We start from the raw sequence: 17,319 nt of genomic DNA, 5'->3' as shown, positions 1-17,319 counted from the left end.
TGGGTCATGCCCAGCAGCACCTGACTGGTGTGAGGGCCCAGGAAGGCCAAGCCTTGCTGCAGACTCACCTCCCCTGATCTGGGCTTGGCTGTCTTTTCCATACCACGAGCTCCAAGATTTGCCACCACGTCCCACAGAACTTGTGCTTTTAGAGTCCTCAGGTAGCAGAAGTACCAAATACAGGTGGAATCCTTTGGGGTAATGAAGACCTTAAATCTGCCTCTTCCGTGGGTGAGGGGAGCACATCCCCACTCTGTGCACTGACCCGGCCCAACCACCCCCAACCCTTCACCAGGTCCTGTGCAAAGTCTCCTCCAGCTTGTTTGGTGTATTGGGCATTCAAAGGGTGGGGGAACTCCTCACCATAGAGATGGATAAATGTGGAGTTACTTGACGAGATATCACCTAATTTAAGAGTACCCTAAAGAATGCCTGGCTTTTGGCTGAAGTTATATTATGATACTATTGCTGTCCTGCAAAACTTAAAAACTGCATTTAGTCCTCATGTTAGCCACACACTGAAGGGCCTCAGAGGATTCCTGGGTGGGGGGAAAAAATTACCAACAGTCTGGTTTTGTTTGGTTGGAATAAATTTATTTCATCTGTCTGTAAACAAGGTGTTTTTAATAGTTATGGCATTTTTTGAAATGCATATTAAATCAGATGAGTTAGACTGTATCCCAGATGTAACAAAGTGCAGGGAAAGAAATGGACAAATCAGCGACAAGAATTTGTTTAAATCTGTACATTATCCACAAGGCCCAACAACAGAAGCAAATACTAGAATGTCCCTAAGGTAGTGCCAGTCGAAAGAAACTCTCGGAGTCAGTTAAAATCCATCTCACAATAGCAACAGTTCATTTTTTTTTTTTAACAATAGTATGGCACAGAATACATATTAAAAAATTCATCACAAGACAGCCAAGTCAGTTATTCCAACCACTACCATCTCCCATTTATTCTTTAGTATACAGAGTTCTGCAGTTCTTGCAATGGACATACAGATCAGAACCGTGCCTGAACTGAGAGTTTGGTTACAGACATTTCAGATGACTCGTGCACAAGGCAGCTCACTCCATCATTTCTGCAGCAAGGGTGTGACAGGCCAAATGAAGATTTGAAATTTGAAATGGCATTTTGACAGTTTAGCTTGCAAACTACCGACCTTCATCCAAACAGTGGCTTCAGAGCAGCCAAACTCTGCACCACTGAGGGATCTGGCAGAAAGACTGAAGCCAGTCAGATCTCCCAGAGTAGCTGAAGGTGGCAGTTTTCCACAATGACATCGCAATTTCATATTAAAAAACAAAAACGACCCCTCCCCCCCAAGACCCTCAAGCTGCAAATTAAAATTGGTCCTATGAGAAACTCAAACCAGACACACTCCAGCTGGTTACGCTGGGCTAACTAATGGCCAAAGTGGCAGCCTTGCACAACTCAACTACAGAACAGGAGCTGGCAAAAGGAAAAAAAAAAAAGTGCCTGAGCTATTGCAATGATGGAATGTCTGGGGAGTCCCTGGGATGGTGGTTTAAGGTCACGGGAGGAAGTGCATCTGTACCCTTTCATAGTTTTGTGATTGCACTTGTTAAGCAGTACAAGCTTCAGACATCATCAAGAAAAAAATAAGAAACTTAAGCCTACAGTGAAGTGCAACGACAAAACTAATGTGACATTAATAGCTTTTGAGTGGCAAATTGGTTAAACAAACCAGGCACTATAAAAATGGATGTAAGCAAACACGTGGGTTTAAAAAACAGAAACAAAGAGCGGGACAGAAGTGAAGATATGCATGCACTTTTTTCCTCCCAACCATGCTCTGTGAAAGGAAGACTAGTGAGCTGTGACTCGCTCAAAGTGCTGAAGAGGCATTGATCAAATTAGATTGTACAATCGGCACCTTGTTTAGTATCTCAGTTGGTTTAGTTGTCAATATCAGACTAATTGCTAAGACGAAGCAGAGCCTACACTTGGCATGTTCCCCGCCCAAGTTTCAAGGTATCACATGCATATCCTCCTCGTGGTGGTGCCAGACGGGCTCAGTTACCTACAGTGGTTACAGAGATGAACAAGGGGGAACTGGAGTTATGACAGTAGGAAATGGGTAAATAAAAAACATAAACTACCATCTACAGTCTGGTAGCACTGAGCACAAGCGGGTGGTGGTGCAGACAGCTGCTAGGTGGATGGGGAGAGGCTGCTCAGACATCAGACCGCCTCAGGTATAAAGCCAGTTCAAATGCTTTCTTGTTGAGTGTCCCTCCATGGACACCTTCCTTTCCCATGACTATAACCAATGCTGGAGTACACAAGGAAACAAAACAGAAATGAACAGAATTAAAAGGGGAAAAAAAAAATAACACCTTTCCCCACCAACAAAGGGATACAAAGGAGACACAGGTTCATACCCCATCACCCTGCATTGCTAGTAAAGTTTCCAGAATGTAAGGTTTAAAGCTCACCGCCAGGAAAGTTTAATAGCAATCTTCCCCTAATACTTAACAGTCTGCCTAACAACTAGAACCCAGAGTCTCTCAAGTATTTTGCCATTGAGTATGCCTTCTTATTCAATCCGCCTCCATGGACCCCTTCTTTGCCCATTACAAAGACCAAGACTGAAAGAGAAAAGAAAAAAGTTTTAAAAAGAGTGTGTTAGACAAGGAAATAATTCAAGTTTTAGGCTCTGCAATAAAAACCCTCAAATTCGAGATTTAGTATTTGGGTACTAACCCAGTTTAACAGTTTTGTAAAAATGCAAATGTAGACAGAGCTGGGAGAAGGTACAAGCTATCCTCAGGGCTTTTATGTAACTACAGAACTTGTAAGAGTTCAGTGCTAAAATAAATGCCCCCAGTTATCTCAAAAAAGCATCACAGTGCCTCTCACCATCAGTCACCACCCAGCAAGGAAATCCCGGGGTGGGGCAGAGGTGCAGTGTGTGCACAGTGTGACTGGAGAGCGGCAGAGGAACACTCCCCCTGTTCTGGGCTGTAGTGGTCACTGCTGGTGTAGGGGCCAGAGTAACTGCTCTGATGTTGGGAAAAAACCCACAGGGTGAGCTGGGCTAAGACTTTCCGTGCAGTAACAAAACTATAAATCATGCTTTCTGCATAGGACAAAATGCAGGGATGACTGTCATGCTGGGTCTCTCCCCACTCCCCCAGTGCCAGCAAGGTGTCTGGATTGTCTGGCAAAAGGAACACCCAGAGGTTCCTCACCCATAAGTGTGACTGGGAGCTGCCAGCAGATGTCCCCAGCAGGGACAGGGACGTGATGAACTCTGGGCTGCCACAGGCTAGGAACTGTTTGCCAAGCTGGGAATACTGCAGCCTACCTAGAGGCGATCGTACATTGGCCCCAAGTTGCACCAGGGAGGGTTAGGGGAGGGTTAGGTTGGGTATTAGGGAACCTTTCTTCACCAAAAGGGCTGTCCAGCCCTGGCACAGCTGCCCAGGGCAGTGGTGGAGTCCCCATCCCCAGAAGGATTTAACAGCCATGTGGATGTGGCACTTGAGGACACGGGTTAGTGGTGGCCTTGGCACTGCTGGGGGAACAGTTGGACTGGATGATCTTGGAGGGTTTTTACAACCTTAATGAGTCTACAATTCTATTTCCATACCAATTTGCTCATAAAAGGTTAAGACAGTTCTCATTGCCACTTCACAAGTCAGAACTGTTTGTTTCACTCCAGCACTGCCAACCCTCTTCTTGCATCCCTGCCCCAGGCTTTACCCTACAGACACCTTCAGCTTTGCTTTTGGATTTACACCTATAAGCAAAAGTCCATCACTTACGAACCCGTTCCACAGCCAGGCTGAAAACAGCCCAGGTGTCCCTAACATAAGGCACGCCACTCATAGCCAGTATTTCATCCCAGCTGAGTGCCTAACCCACAATAGCTTCTGCTGGAAGTTAAATGAGCAGCACGAGGAGCCTCAGTGGTACCAAACTGGATGGGCTTTTTTGCCTGAAGACAGACTTCAGCAAGCTCAATAGGAAGTGCAAGAAGAGTTAGCGTAGAGCTTGTTAAAAGTCAAGTAGGAGCAGCTCATACAAGGGATTCACATTTTTGCAAAATAAACTTTCCATTGAGCAGTTTACGATGAGAAAGCTGCAGTCACTGCCCATCATTAACAGACCCCTCCTCAGCTTCAAGTGATGGAATACCAGGAAAACCTACTTAGAGCTGCAGCCTGCTCTTTTTTCTGTTTGTCAGGGATCTGTTTAACCATTGCACAGCCTGGTGCTGGGCTAGGACACAGGTGGGAATGGGGACAAGTGTGATTCCCAGGCAGAACTCAGCCAGAACACTGCTACCCACCCCCTCGCACCACTTCCCAATATTAATCATTAAATACAGGGGTCTGGTTTTCTTAATAGCTGGAGTCTATGCTTAGGGTTACATTCTTAATTTAGCAATGAGAAAATGATACTTACCTCGTCCAGCTCTGCCTACAGCAACATTGTATGTCGGCTCACCACCTTGACTCTTTGTCCTGATGTCCATTGTGCAGTCACCATCGACATACAGGCTATCTCTGATCACAGAGCACTTCTTTGCACCAAGGGTCAGACCATTGGTGAAGAAACCCTCTCGGTCTTTTCCTACAATCATATCTATTTCTCCTGGCTGTCAAAGGAAAGAGCTCAGAGTTAGCACGGCAGCGCTTTATTGTTTAATCTCGATTTAGAAATGCTGCTGTTTGGTGTGGAGAGGCCGAGGCCGTGATTTTCCCCCGCTCCCCGCAGGAAGTGCTCCAGCACACAGGGCTTTGTTAGGCACAAGCGCCGTGCGCGGGGGAGCCGCTGCCGCGGCGATCCCGGGCCCGGCCCGTTAAACGGCGCAGGGCGAGTGTCGGCGCCTCGACCCCGGGGCCGGCGTGGGCTCGGTCCGCACCTGTCCCGGGAGATCAGCCCGGGGCCCGCCCGCACCCGCGGCATCAGCCCGGCGCGGCCCGGCCGCGGGGCCAGGGCAGCTCCCGCCGCCGCGGCCCCTCCGCCTCCCCCTCGGGAGGGGCCCCGGGCCCGGGGCTGCGGAGGGGGGGGCGCGGGCCCGGCCGCGCCGCGGCGGCCGCAAAGTGCAGCGTCACGGCGGGCCCGGCCCCCCGACCGCGGCCCAGGCGGGCCCTGCTCCGCCCCGGCCGGGACCGGGCCCGCCGCGCCCGAGGCGGGGCCGAGCGGGGCCGGGGGAGCCGCGCCGGCCGCCCCGCACGGCCCTTGTGCTCGGGCGGCGGGACCGGGCGGGCCGGGGGCGCGGGCGGGCAGGGCGGGGGAGCATCAATGGCAGAGCGCCATCTTGGCGGAGAAAACATGGAGCCGGCGGCGCGGCGGCGCTCGAGCCGCCTTCCTCCGCCGCCTCCCCCGCCCGCCGCCCGCCCCGCACCCGGGCCCGACACCCGCGCCCCCCGGCCCGGCCCGGCCCGGCCGCCCCCGCCCACGGGATCGGCCCCGCGCCGCTCCCGCCGCGCACAAAAAGGCGGCGCGGGCGGCCGGGCCCGTTCCTCCCCGCCCGCAAGGTGCCCCAGTGCCCCGGGCGCGGCCCCTCGCCCCCGCTCCCGGCGCCGCCGCCGCCGGCCCCGCTCACCGTAATGCTCTGGAAGATGCCGCCGGCCGTGGCTGCCCAGACGTACTTGGCGTCGCAGTAGCCCACAATGGCGGCCTCCTGGCAGCAGCCATCGCACATCAGGTTGTCCACGTAGCTCTGCCAGCCGGCCATGATCGCGGGGCGGCGGGCGGGCGCGAGCGGGCGGCGGGCGGGCCGGGGGCGCGGGGCGGGCGGCGGTCCCGGCGGTGCGGCGGCGGAGCGGACCGAGCGCTGCGGCGGCGGCGGCGCGGCCCAGCCCAGCCCTGCGCTGCCGCGCCGGGGGCGGGGGGAGGAGGGGCGCGGCCGGCGCCGCCCCCGCGGCCGGGGGGGAGCGGGGCCGGGGGCCGGGGCGGGGGCGGGGCCGTGCGGGGCGCGGCGGGCCGGCGGGCAGCCAATGGGGCGCGGCCGGGTTCGCGAGGTGAAAGTTCCCTCCACAACGGCGGGGCCGGCGCGGCTCTGCCGCTTTTGAGGGGCGCGGGCGGGGCGGGGCCGGGGGGGGGCCGGGGCCGGGGCGGGGCCGGGGCCCGGTTGCCCGTCCCGTGCCCGCGCCGGGGCCGCCCGGACGTCGCGGGTCGGGGCGGCCGGTCCCGGGTCCGCTGCGGGAGCTCGGCCCGGCCCGGCCCGGCGGCATCGCGTTGCGGGGCGCTCCCCGCGCCCGCGGCTCGGACCGCGCGGGGCAGAGCGCGGCGGGCTCGGCGGTCGGGGCCGGGCGGTCTGTGCGGCCGCCTCGATGGCCCCGCCGGAGCGCTGGGAGCGGTGAGTACCGGCGGCGGCGCCCCCCGCCCGTCCCGGGCCGGGACAGCCGGACGCGGCTCCCGCGGCCCAGGGGACGGCGCTGGGGCCCTCCCGGAGCGCCGTCCGGGGGTACCCGGGGACACAGCGGGGCTGCTGCGGCGGAGCGGTGCCCGCTCCTGGAGATGCCCCGAGGGGCCGGCGCTCCGTCCTCCCCGTGGCCCCGCTCCCCTGAGCCGAGGCGGCCCCCGCGCAGCCCGTGCATTTCTCTGTTGGTTCTGTAGTCTCAGATCTGCCCCTCGGTGAGGGGTGACCCCCGTGCCCTCCGCCCCATCCCGCCGCTGTAACCTTCCCGGCCCTCGCCGCGGGCCCGGTGGGTCCCTGTCTCACACACTAGCATCTGTTACATTGTATTTCTGCAGGGGGTTGTAACTGGCGATTTCGGGTTTTATTCTCCCAGGTTCCTCCAAGTCTCTGTTGCAATAGTTTAGTTTCCACGTTCCGTTACAACAGCCGGGGCTGGTGCTGGTGTTTTGCCGCAGTGATGCTGGGCCCTGGGCAGGATGGCTGCTCCGAGACTGTCGTGTGTCACAGAAATGTTCCCCAGCAACTTTAAGGGCGTGTTTTGGGACAATGGCTCTATCTGTCTTCCTTGTCATTGAAATCGATGGGGGGATCACTTCCTTTTGAGCAGGGTGGTTTTGCCTTACAGGGTATCTGTTGTGATTCTCAGGGCATTGGAGACAGGTGGGATGTGATGGCTGTCCGTGTCAATAGCTTTGTGGCTATAATTCAAGAAGTTAGATCTCATACTTGAATAAGTCAAGGCACAGTATACAGTAAATTAATCTACCTTTTCCTGAGGTTATATCCCCAGATATTTGTAATGGAAGGGTGTTCTTAGCCCTTTCAAAACCTAGTTCAGTTCTGATGAGATTGAGTGTTGTTTACTACTAATTGCTTGGATTACTAGGTACTTGGAGAAGAGCTCATTTGCATATTTAAGATTAATTCCTTAAGGTTTTTCTTTATTTTATTTTCACAGTGCCTTTCCCCCTCTGAATTTGAACAGCACCATCCATGTATCCCAGAAACATCACTGGATCTACCAATGAGTTACAGGCTTTAATGCTGCTTTTGGTTTTTTAAATAGCTAAAGGTTTTTGTGAAGTTTGGATTCCCTTCATCATCCTCCCTCCGCAGGTTCCTTCCATGGGAAGGAGAAAATGCTCTCTTCTGTCTGAAGGTGCCATTGAGGATCACTTCTCTTTTTAATGCTGGTCTGTAGGAGGTCCCAGTTAAACACCATTGCTGGCCCAGAATGGAGTGCATCCATCTGAAATGAACGTGAGGCTGATGAGCCCATTAGTTTTAGAGTTCAACCAAAATGTGTTTGATTTTTTTGTTGGTTTTTTTCTAAGCTGCAGTAAGGATTCCAAATTGTGTCACTTTAGTAAGTGGATTTAGTGAATATAGAGGCAGACATCTCATCACCCAGGGGCAGGCCTTGGGGATTTAGGAGCTGCTTGTTTGCTATGCTAACATCATTATCCTTTGACTGATGAGAGGGGGGTTTCACATGGATGGCAGGCGGCTTGGTACCAGCCTGCAGGTATCCCACACCAGAACCTGTGGGTTTCCAAGACTTTATCCCAAGGCTACACCCCTCTTGCCTGGAGAGATCTCACCTTCCTGCATTCCTCCACCCTCTGAGGCATTCATCCATCCCTTCTGCCCCAGGAGGAGCAGCTGTGCCTTCCTGAGCCCACATCCAGTCCTGCCTCATGGGGGACAGAGACCCCATGGACACTGCTAGCCCCGAGCTGAGCCGGGGCTGGGGGAAAAGCTGCTGCTTTCCTGGAATCCTGGCATTCCAGAGCCTCCCTAGGTTAATGTGTGGTGGTTCAGTGTCTCGCCTCTTTGACAGAGCAAACTTTTCACGAGAGTGCAGAGTGGGTCAGGTAATACTGGTGCTGCCTCACAGGGAACAGCACCTTTTGTAAGAGCTGCACAGGTGATCGTGGAAGTCTGGGATCTTCTGAACATAAATGGAAGGATGAGCGTAGAGGATTTGCCACCTGCTTTGGTAGCTCAGCTTCTAGTCATGTTATTCGTGAAATAACTCTAGTAATGTATTTAGGAAGTGAAGTCTAAATTGGGTTACTGTTATTTAATGCTATGAAGCTACCAGGTAGCTTGTATAATTTGCAGATTCAGCAGTCACCAGTGCTGCTTCTGAAAATTATGATCCTTTAATTCTATTTTCACTCTTAGGTGCCTCATTTGGTTGTGCTTTATGTTATACAATCATTATAATACTATTTGTATACACACTACTGCAGCACCACCTTTGAGTCTGTTGGATTTAAGAAAATGAGGGTGTGCTCTGTATGTTAAAGATTGTAAGAGCAGGGACCTCCAGGGTTTTGGGATTTTGTTGTGAGACTTAATTGGAATCTGAGGCATTTGTTAAGTGAAGGATTTATATATATATATATATATATATATAAAATTGTTAAAATTGATAGATGTAGTGGGTCATTTTAACATCATACCTGATGGATGTATGAAATGGGCTGATTGTAAGCTATAGCTGTATGAAAAATAGTTGTGAAATAGTGATTTCTTGCATTTTAATATCTTCCTACATTTTGCCTGGTAGTCGTTCTTTCTGGAATTTAATTGGTGGTTTTTGTGCAGCTTGTAACAATCACTGGTCTTTTTCCTTTGGATCAGAACTTTGTCTGAAATTGATGTTGGATCACATATGAGAAAAATCATCGTTTGAAAGAATTTTAAAGTTCCGTCTGTGCTTAGCCAGAGTGAACTCACAAAGCTGTATATTCTCACAGCTTTGTGAGAAACTTCACTGCTTTTATCTTGGTAACAGAAAAGTTGAAATTGGCCAAAAATTTGAAGGAGGGCTATATTTTGTTAATAATGTAACTTGGGGTTTTCTGTCAAGCCTTGTGACTACCAGAGCTGCTGCTGTGCTCAGAATGGTGAGACAGCCAAAGGCAGGATTACTTACAGTAGAATCGTTTAGGCTGGGAAAGACTCTGAGTCCAACTGTTATGAAGTCCCAGATTCTGCCTGTTTTTCACGAAGCTCATCATGTTTTTCATCATTAGCAGATAACTGTAACCAGCATTTCTGTACGGACAGGAGGGCAAGCAACCAGCAGCAGGATGCAGCAGGGCTTCTCTATGGAGTTCAGCTTCCCAAACCGGGGCTCACGTGCTGCGGCTCCGGCGCCGGCGGCTGGTGCTCGTGTGGGCGCTGCTCTGGTGACTTCACCTCCTGACCAGGCTGGGTTCCTGTGGCGGTCTTTCTCTTCACCACAAGTGCTTTCGGAAGTGCAGAGGAGAACAGTGATTTACAAGTGCTACAAGTCAGCTGGTGACAGCTGGGAGCAGTCTGTGTCAGCCTTGTAAGGGACGAGCTGCGCGAGGTCCTTCCACGGCTACCTGAGGGACTTGGCTGAAAACCCAGGAAGCCACCAAAGGCTGGGATGAGTGTTAGCTAGAAACAAATTGTAAGAATGACATATTAATGAGTGGAAAACTTGAAGCTAGGTTTAAAAAATACAGTAATAGAAAATGAAGCCATCATTAAGACCTTAGTGCAAAGTTCTGTTGCACAGCTACACCTGTGCATGAAGAAGGTCCTGTCCCATGCCAGCATAGCTGTGGCTGCACTGCAGAGAGCCCTGTACAGCAGTGCTTAAACCATCCAGAAAGTTCTGAGAAAAAGATGCTTTTCTGATGTGTCTTGCATCGTTTGGAACAGTGGTGTAACTCCATGTGCGGATGAGAGTTTTGTCTCTGTAGAGGAGTTTGGCCTGGTATGGCTGATACAGAGAGCTCAGCAAAATCTAAGGATCAGTTTTGTAAGCAGTTCTGAGGAGTTTCCCTTCCTTATCCCCTATTTGGCAATCAAGTTCAAACAGAACAAACCTAAAATGTAACTCTGAAAATCAGGTACGAGGGGTATGGCTATGTCAGATAAGGGTATGAAGTTGCTTCCATTTCAGTGGCTTCCAGAAGTACTTAAAATATGAGGAAGGACAATTCTTTGTGGATGTTGTTTATAGACTGGCCAAAGCATTAAAAAAGATGTCTGAAGTCATGGAACTTTGTTCAGCTTTAGGAATTCTAAGGTAAATTTTTGCTGGTGGCCAACAAAAAATAAATATTAATCCTAGAAATTAAAGTACATTAGATGTAAATTCTTACTTGGACAGGTAATCTCTGGTTCATAATGGTGTCTTTGATGTGTGTCCCTATAGGAGTGAGAAGTGCAGAATTAGGCCCATATGACCTAAAGCTTTCTGTGCTTTCACAGTTACCAAATAGTCAGGCTCCTTCACGTGCTTAGATCCTGCAGCATTTTGTTTTGCTTTCAATCAACCAAACAGAACCCAAATAGGTAACTGTTAACTTTTCAGTTATGAAACAAGGGTATGTACTGTGAAATTCAGTAAGTTTGTAGATAGCTTGACCCACTGTAAGGAAGGTGGAAGCATCATCAATCCAAAGTCTTTACATTTTTTTGCCCAAGCTCGTGGTGACTCATCACATGCCTTTGGGAACTGACTGTTGCAGTGGGTGAAAGGTTGTGTGGAAGTTAATCTGAAAAGCCAAAACTGAGGCTAAGAAATGCAGTAAAAGGGTTGGAGAAGCACAAAGTTAGAGGGAGAGAAAGCAGAAAGGTGGAAAATGGAGCAGAGCAAGCACAGGATCTTGGCACAATCATTTTTCCACAGATGTTTGTGCAGTGCAGTAACACAGGTAACAATCTTATTGTGGTGTGAAGTCTGAACCTGTGATCTCTGTGCAATTCACTGACCACAGCAAGAAATGATGGGAGATGAAAGGGAACATTTAACTTTGCTCAGGCTTCATCTGCTTGGTTATTTTCTCTCTTACAGTTACTGGTGGATACAATTTTACCTATTTAATAGGTGATCTGACTTTTTGCCCTGTGCGAGCACGCATTAAGAAAAGAACCCCAGCCTTTAGCTCCTTGTGTTGCGCTGTGGGACACAGCTGTGGGGCACAGCAGGGCCAGGCTGTGCTGTGGGGCACAGCTGTGGGGCACAGCAGGGCCAGGCTGTGCTGTGGGGTGCAGCTGTGGGGCACAGCAGGGCCAGGCTGTGCTGTGGGGTGCAGCTGTGGGGCACAGCAGGGCCAGGCTGTGCTGTGGGGCACAGCAGGGCCAGGGGACCCCTCCCGCGGGGGCGGCGCTCCCAGCCCGGGCTGTGTTTGTGTTCCCGGTCTGTAGGGGATTGTTTCTGCACAGCTTTCCGCTGCGCCTTCCGTCGCCCACGTGGTTCAGCCGGGGAGCTCCGGAGCTTTGTTCAGGGCGTTATTTCCTTCATTCAGCTTGCTTTCACTGACAGAGCTGCAAATATGTTTGTCTGGGTGCTACTTCGTCCTCTGATCACAAATAATTTTGCTGTTGGTGCTTGTTACTTGTTAAAAATCCACAGGATTCTTGGATCACAGATACATAAATTTATCTGTGATACACAATTTCTACCCAAAACATTCATTGTCTGCAAAAGCATTTAATAATAATTCTGAATATGTTCTAAATGTATGTCTAAATGTATGTCTAAAATAATATGTTCTAAAAACATATTTTCTCAGAGAAATGATACAGTTGTAACCTTATAATGCTCTATAAAATTACAAATTAATATTATTGTTTGAATGAAGCAGAAATGGCTAAAGGTTTTCTTTTTTTTTTGCAATGTTTTTTATTTGATACTAAATTTTTCTTTAGCCACAAAAAACTTGATCCGAACTCTGAACAGCAGTCAACTCACCTGCTGTTAGCTCGTCAAAGAAGCACCAGTCTATTTTTAATATTTAGAATATTTTGATGTGAATTTTTGATAGTTGAAGTGCTACATGGTTTCAGCACTGACAGAATTACTTCTGCCATAGCTGTAGTGCTTTTCTCTCAATTGCATCCAGTCAAACAAATATCACGTTTTTGAGAAACAAAGCATATGAACATTTATTCTGCTCAAAGTTGTCTACATAATCACAAAAGATGATGAAAGAAATATTTTAAAATACATGAATTATGTGCTTAGAAGACATGTATTCAGTCTGAAAGTCTAATACCATCAACTGTAGAGCAGCCACTCTGGTATGGGTGAAAGGAAGCATTAAGAATATAATGGAATGTATAAATGGAAGTGGAAGAAATGGGGAAAAGTATAATTGAGTAAAGGGGAAAGCAGCCTGAAAATGGTGTGGTTTCATTTAGAATGTTTTCTTTCAAAGTACCTCTCTACAGACAACAAGTCATTCCATGTTCACTGTGGAGGGTGAAGGTGTGGGCAGCTGTGGTGGGCAGAGCCGCTGCCAAGGCCTGGGCAGCTGGGGCAGCTCCTCCAGCACCACGCTCACCTGGCATTCCCAGAGACCTGATGGGGCTTCCAGAGGTCTTGGTCTTGCCGGTACCCCTGCCCATGGATGGGCTGTCCCCAGCACTGCTGCTGAGAGCACACAGTGAGTGCCGGTGGGGGAAGTGTCTGATCTCGGGCTGGCTGCTGTTCCTGAGCACACTCTGGGTTTTTGCTCGGCCTTTACACGGTTGGGAGCAGACTCATGGTGCTGGTAACTGTGAGGAGGAAGAATCCAGTCATCTGCTGTGTAACTCACCGAGCTCACCTGACTGTATTCCCAACACCCTCCTGCATCAGTGCTGCTGGAGCGCCCACAGCTGCTCACAGCTGCTCTTTGGTCCCCCGTGTTTCCAGTGCTGGTGTTCCCGGTGCATACTTGGGTTATGTGAAGACAAACATGGGACAGATGCATCTACTACAGCTTGTCTGTACTCTGCCCAAGTGGAATAGTGCTTTTGAAAACCTTGTAACTCGGGTGTGTTACATTTAACAATGAGAGTGAAAGGATTTCTCCCATCTCAGTTTTCTTTGAAGCTCAAATGTAAAATACATAATGAGGATCACTTTTCTTAAATGAAAATACATGACTTCAGTATGTAAAAAAAAAATCCAACATGTTACTGCTTTGACTGAACAATCAGAACAACTGTCCTCTGCTAAACAAACCTTCTTGTCCTGGGTTAGAGTGGCATGCATGCAATAGTTGGGACATGGAGCATGGTTTGGTTACAGAACTAGAAACAGGTACAGTTCTAGCAGTTGCCATTGCAAAAAAATGCAGAAAAAGAGAGGAAGGGAACATTAGCACCAGCTAGACTTTTTTGTGTGTTGGCAATAGACACCCATTTTCTGTGCTAATGGGAGGTGTCTGTGGAAGAGACAGTGGTGACCTGCTGGCAGGTGCTCAAGCTGTGTATTTAACAAGGGCATTTCAGAGCCATTGCTAGCCTGGCTTTGGGGAAATGGGCATGCAGGAGTGCCCAGTTCCCTGCATGCACAGCAAGGAGCCGTGCGGGGCATGTTGGTGATGGAGAGTGGTGGGGAACAAGGGCACGGGGACCCCTCTCACCATGGCAGAGGTGTTCTGGGGGCTGTGCTTGGCCCAAGGTACAGCAGCTTTAACATGAAGCCCTTATACACTGTAACAGCGTTTCCACAGCGTTCTCGACTGCGTGGGACAGCTCTGGGATTCCAGGCTGTCTGCTGCTCCTCCATAGTTTTGTGAGCATGTTTGCTATTTTTGGAGTGCAAATCTCTCAGTAACTTCCTGGCCCCTGGCACTAGATGGAGCTTCAATCTACTTGCACTTGGAAGTCGTTAAGTTTAACCACAAGTTAAAAATAGGGAAGAATAAATGAAGATATGCATGCCTGCTGCTACACTTACAGTGCCTCTTTCCCTGTTTGTTAGCAGAGTGGTGTAAATTATAATGTAAATTTAATTTAAGTGAAAATTAAAATATTGCAGGAGAATCTCCTTGATCTAGTACATGCTTTATAATCACTAGCACCCTTTAATGTACTCTCAGGCCCATGGCAGAAATTGCTGTAACTTAGATATGCTGGAAATGTGCTGCATATTAAAGCTAATGCCTAGGCTGTACAGAATAGAGGTAATGCCATTTCTGAACAAAGTACCTGGTTATATTTCAGGATGCATGTGGGTGACCACCACTTCTGTTTGCTGTGTTCTTGCAAGAATTCATTTGCATTTTCCCTTTGTGCTACCAAAGCCAACAATTCAGAATCATCTGTTGTCAGTCACTTCATTTTCCCTCCGTGTGTTACCCTTAGAAATATTGAACAAATGGAAGGAAATCTGAAAAAAAAAGCTTTGAAAACGCAGTGTTTGATACTTTTCATTTAGCAAGCACCGTATCTCGCAGGCCACATGCACGTATCAGAAATTTAAGACCATCTCTGCCTTCCACAGAAGTAACTGGAAGTAGATTTAGTTTTATTTTTGTGTGCCCATGTTCTTATCAGCAAGAGACTGGTTCAGTTAAATCCCTTGTCCAGGCACTGAAGTAGTAGTAAGAAAAGAAACAGAAGTTGGGAACCAAAATGGTGACACTTGTAAGAGATTTTATCATTAAAGCACTGAATACTGTTTGTTGCTTCTCTACAAAGTCTGACCTTGAATTTGAGTCTTCTTCCAGGCCTGTCTTTGCAGAGGCTTTGTGCTGACCAGTGGGAGGACAGGGACAGGTGGGGTGCCCGGGAAGCCTCAGCATGACAGGCAGCATTTGTGGGGTGCTGTTAGACATGACTTGCAGAGAAATTGTCATTGTGTTCTCTTCTTACCTGCTTTTTGACAGATAAAGAAAGCTTTGCTTGTTTCTTTAAATAATTCTGTTATTTATCTCAGGAATGCCTGTGATGCTAACTCTGGGACATAAGAGGAAGGTCTTTGAAATCTCACACCCAAACTTTACAGGCTGATTCTATCATTTACCATTGCACTGGCTCTGTCACCATGCAGCCTTCCAGGGAAGTAGGGCTTCAATTTCTGTCATTAAAAAAACCCCATTTATTAATTTAAAAAAGAAACATGTTCAACCATTTTGGTTCATCTTGATTTCTCTTCAGTGAGCAAATGAGGGTGCGAGCCAAAATCTTTGGTCTCTACCACAGGTGAATATTAATAGGTAAGCAGGCAGTAATTTTGTCACACTGCTCCTCTCTGGGAGAGACAAAACCACTCGTTGAACAAGAGAGGCTTAGGCAGGACATAGGCACTGGGCTGCCCTGCAGTGGTGGGACTGATGTACTTCCCAGTATGTTCAGATCCTTTTCTGGGTCTCTGGAGACTGTAGTTTCAGAAATGCAGACACTTGAGGTACAGCAGCCGGTGAGCAGGAATGCTGGAGCTCTGAGTTCTGAGGTGGCTGGACCCTTCTGCAGGCTGTTGTGAGGAGGAGGACATTTGCCAGAGCAGCAATTGGACTCGAAAGCTGCCCTGGTCTTCTGGCCTCCGATGGCTCTTCTCTGTATGTCCTCCCAGGTCACAGACCTGTGCTTGAGCTGGTTCCAGAATGGCTGGCATGGGACAACCTGCCAGGAGCATGGAAAGCCTGTGCTGTTGGTAACTCCCAACCCAACCTTTTGCAGGCAGCCAGCTCCCAGCTGGGGAAAGTCACTGCACCAGGCCTTCTTCTCCTTAGCAGAACAATGTGGCTGCTTTTACCTGTTTCCTGGGCAAACGAGAGGTGTTTGGCTGCTGTACTGAGGGGCAGGGTTGTAGCAATCACATCGCCAGGCTTCAGGCACTTGCTGCGGGGGTCCCCTTTGGGTTTTCTTGGCTGGGTAGTGTGGGATGGGAGCTGGTGAGCTCTCCCTCCACTGGCCTCCCAAGGGTCCCAGTGCCTCTGGCTGGTTTTGCCTGCTCCCAGGTGAATATTGCCAAATTCAGGGCAGAGGCACAGTAGAGCAGCAGCAATTTTATACTTTAAAGGCTATTTCTAAAGATAACAGGCTAAAAACTGGTTTGCTCAGGCAAGCTTTTTTTCTGCTGGTATTAAAACAAACCCATTTAAATAATTACAACATTTTCCCTATATTTCCTTTCCCTGCCATTTTTCACAGACTCCACAGCAGTATTACCTGCCTGCTATTGCAATATATTCCAAATACAGTAGAGCGTCTGATGCTGAGCAGCTGTTGTATTTCTGTCTAGAAGAGCTCCATGTTGCCATGATTACCTCGATTGTAGAACATGGGCTGTTTTGCCTGTTGCAAGTGAAAACTTAGCAATTCATAGAGTAGCGTTATTTCACTTTGCCACCAAGGGTTACCTGTCCTGAAGGAGCAGCAGGCTGTGTGGGCACACACGTATCAGGATGCAGTGGCTGCAGTCCCAGCACCTGGCATTGTACAGGCCCTTGTCACAGAGAAGGTCCTTCAGTGCATTAGTGAGGAATTCCCTTCTGCTTTCAGATCTGATAGTGGTGACTTAACACTGCCTCCAGCAGCTGAGCTAGTTAAGGGAGCAGTTGTTCAGTGTGTTTCATGGAGCTAATGCAGTGCTATTGCTAAATCTTTACTGCTCTGTCACGTTAATGCCAAAAAAGTTTCTTAAAAAACCAAACCAACCAACCACAGACCTTGCTTTTTGGGGTGAGCCCCTCTCAAATGCCCTGGGTTTTGTTCAGTTATTTCTACTGAATAATTTCGGCATAAGGTCCTTGTAAAATTCGCTTTAGAATGGATTCAGTCCAGTTTTGTTTGTTAGTAAAGAACAAGTTATAGACAGATCTTTCTTTCTTGTTTAATATGTATAAGCTCCTTTACAAGCTCTAGCCAAAGAGCATTCAGGTAATTACTTGAGGCACCTTTTAGTTGGAGCCACTGCTTGTATGGGAAGTGAAACTGGTCCCAGAGATCGCAAGCAGCTCTTTGTGTTGTGCCCTCGGCACAGCCAGCCAAGCCCTGCCTGTTCCCCTCCACCGAGGGGACGCCCTCGCTGTGTCCACGTCTCTTGGTGCTGCAGCACTGGGGAGGAATAACGAGGAGCAGTGTGAGAGGAGGGCTCGGGCAGCTGCCACAGGAAGAGGAGCTGAGCTGACATCTGTGCTTTCCCACCT

At 49.3% G+C, this 17,319-nt stretch overlaps 1 protein-coding gene and 1 long non-coding RNA gene across 3 annotated transcripts in view; one reads left to right on the top strand and one right to left on the bottom strand.

Annotated features, from left to right (window-relative positions):
• Positions 1-572: 572 nt before the first annotated feature.
• On the bottom strand, positions 573-5,850 carry PFN2 (profilin 2). 2 transcript variants are annotated; one of them, XM_017835411.1, is made up of 3 exons: positions 5,585-5,850; positions 4,438-4,630; positions 573-2,615 (listed from the first exon to the last, which is right to left on the bottom strand). In XM_017835411.1, exons 1-3 carry the CDS (start codon positions 5,714-5,716, stop codon positions 2,518-2,520), a joined length of 423 nt encoding a protein of 140 aa, XP_017690900.1. In that variant the 5' UTR covers positions 5,717-5,850; the 3' UTR covers positions 573-2,517. The 2 variants fall into 2 exon arrangements, with proteins under 2 accessions (XP_017690900.1, XP_017690901.1); XM_017835412.1 differs by having other exon boundaries at positions 2,196-2,299; positions 5,585-5,831.
• A 434-nt stretch (positions 5,851-6,284) lies between these two features.
• Positions 6,285-17,319, top strand: part of LOC108507438 — a 43,941-nt gene continuing 32,906 nt past the window's right edge. The window contains exon 1 of the long non-coding RNA XR_001878116.1: positions 6,285-6,340. This is a non-coding gene — a long non-coding RNA (uncharacterized LOC108507438). The remainder of the gene's footprint in view (positions 6,341-17,319) is intronic.

The sequence above is a fragment of the Lepidothrix coronata genome, unplaced genomic scaffold (genome assembly GCF_001604755.1).
Source record: "Lepidothrix coronata isolate B3197 unplaced genomic scaffold, Lepidothrix_coronata-1.0 Scaffold256, whole genome shotgun sequence".
Taxonomy (NCBI): domain Eukaryota; kingdom Metazoa; phylum Chordata; class Aves; order Passeriformes; family Pipridae; genus Lepidothrix; species Lepidothrix coronata.
This window is presented reverse-complemented; position numbering and strand designations above follow the sequence as displayed.

What these genes read in the sequence shown, in the direction of transcription:
- PFN2 (XM_017835411.1), bottom strand. Translation starts at nt 5,716, where the DNA reads ATGGCCGGCTGGCAGAGCTACGTGGACAACCTGATGTGCGATGGCTGC. An exon ending in GCATCTTCCAGAGCATTACG is followed by an intron (nt 4,631 to 5,584) that starts GTGAGCGGGGCC and finishes TTCCTTTGACAG; the next exon opens with CCAGGAGAAATAGATATGAT. An exon ending in TGTAGGCAGAGCTGGACGAG is followed by an intron (nt 2,616 to 4,437) that starts GTAAGTATCATT and finishes TTTCTCTTTCAG; the next exon opens with TCTTGGTCTTTGTAATGGGC.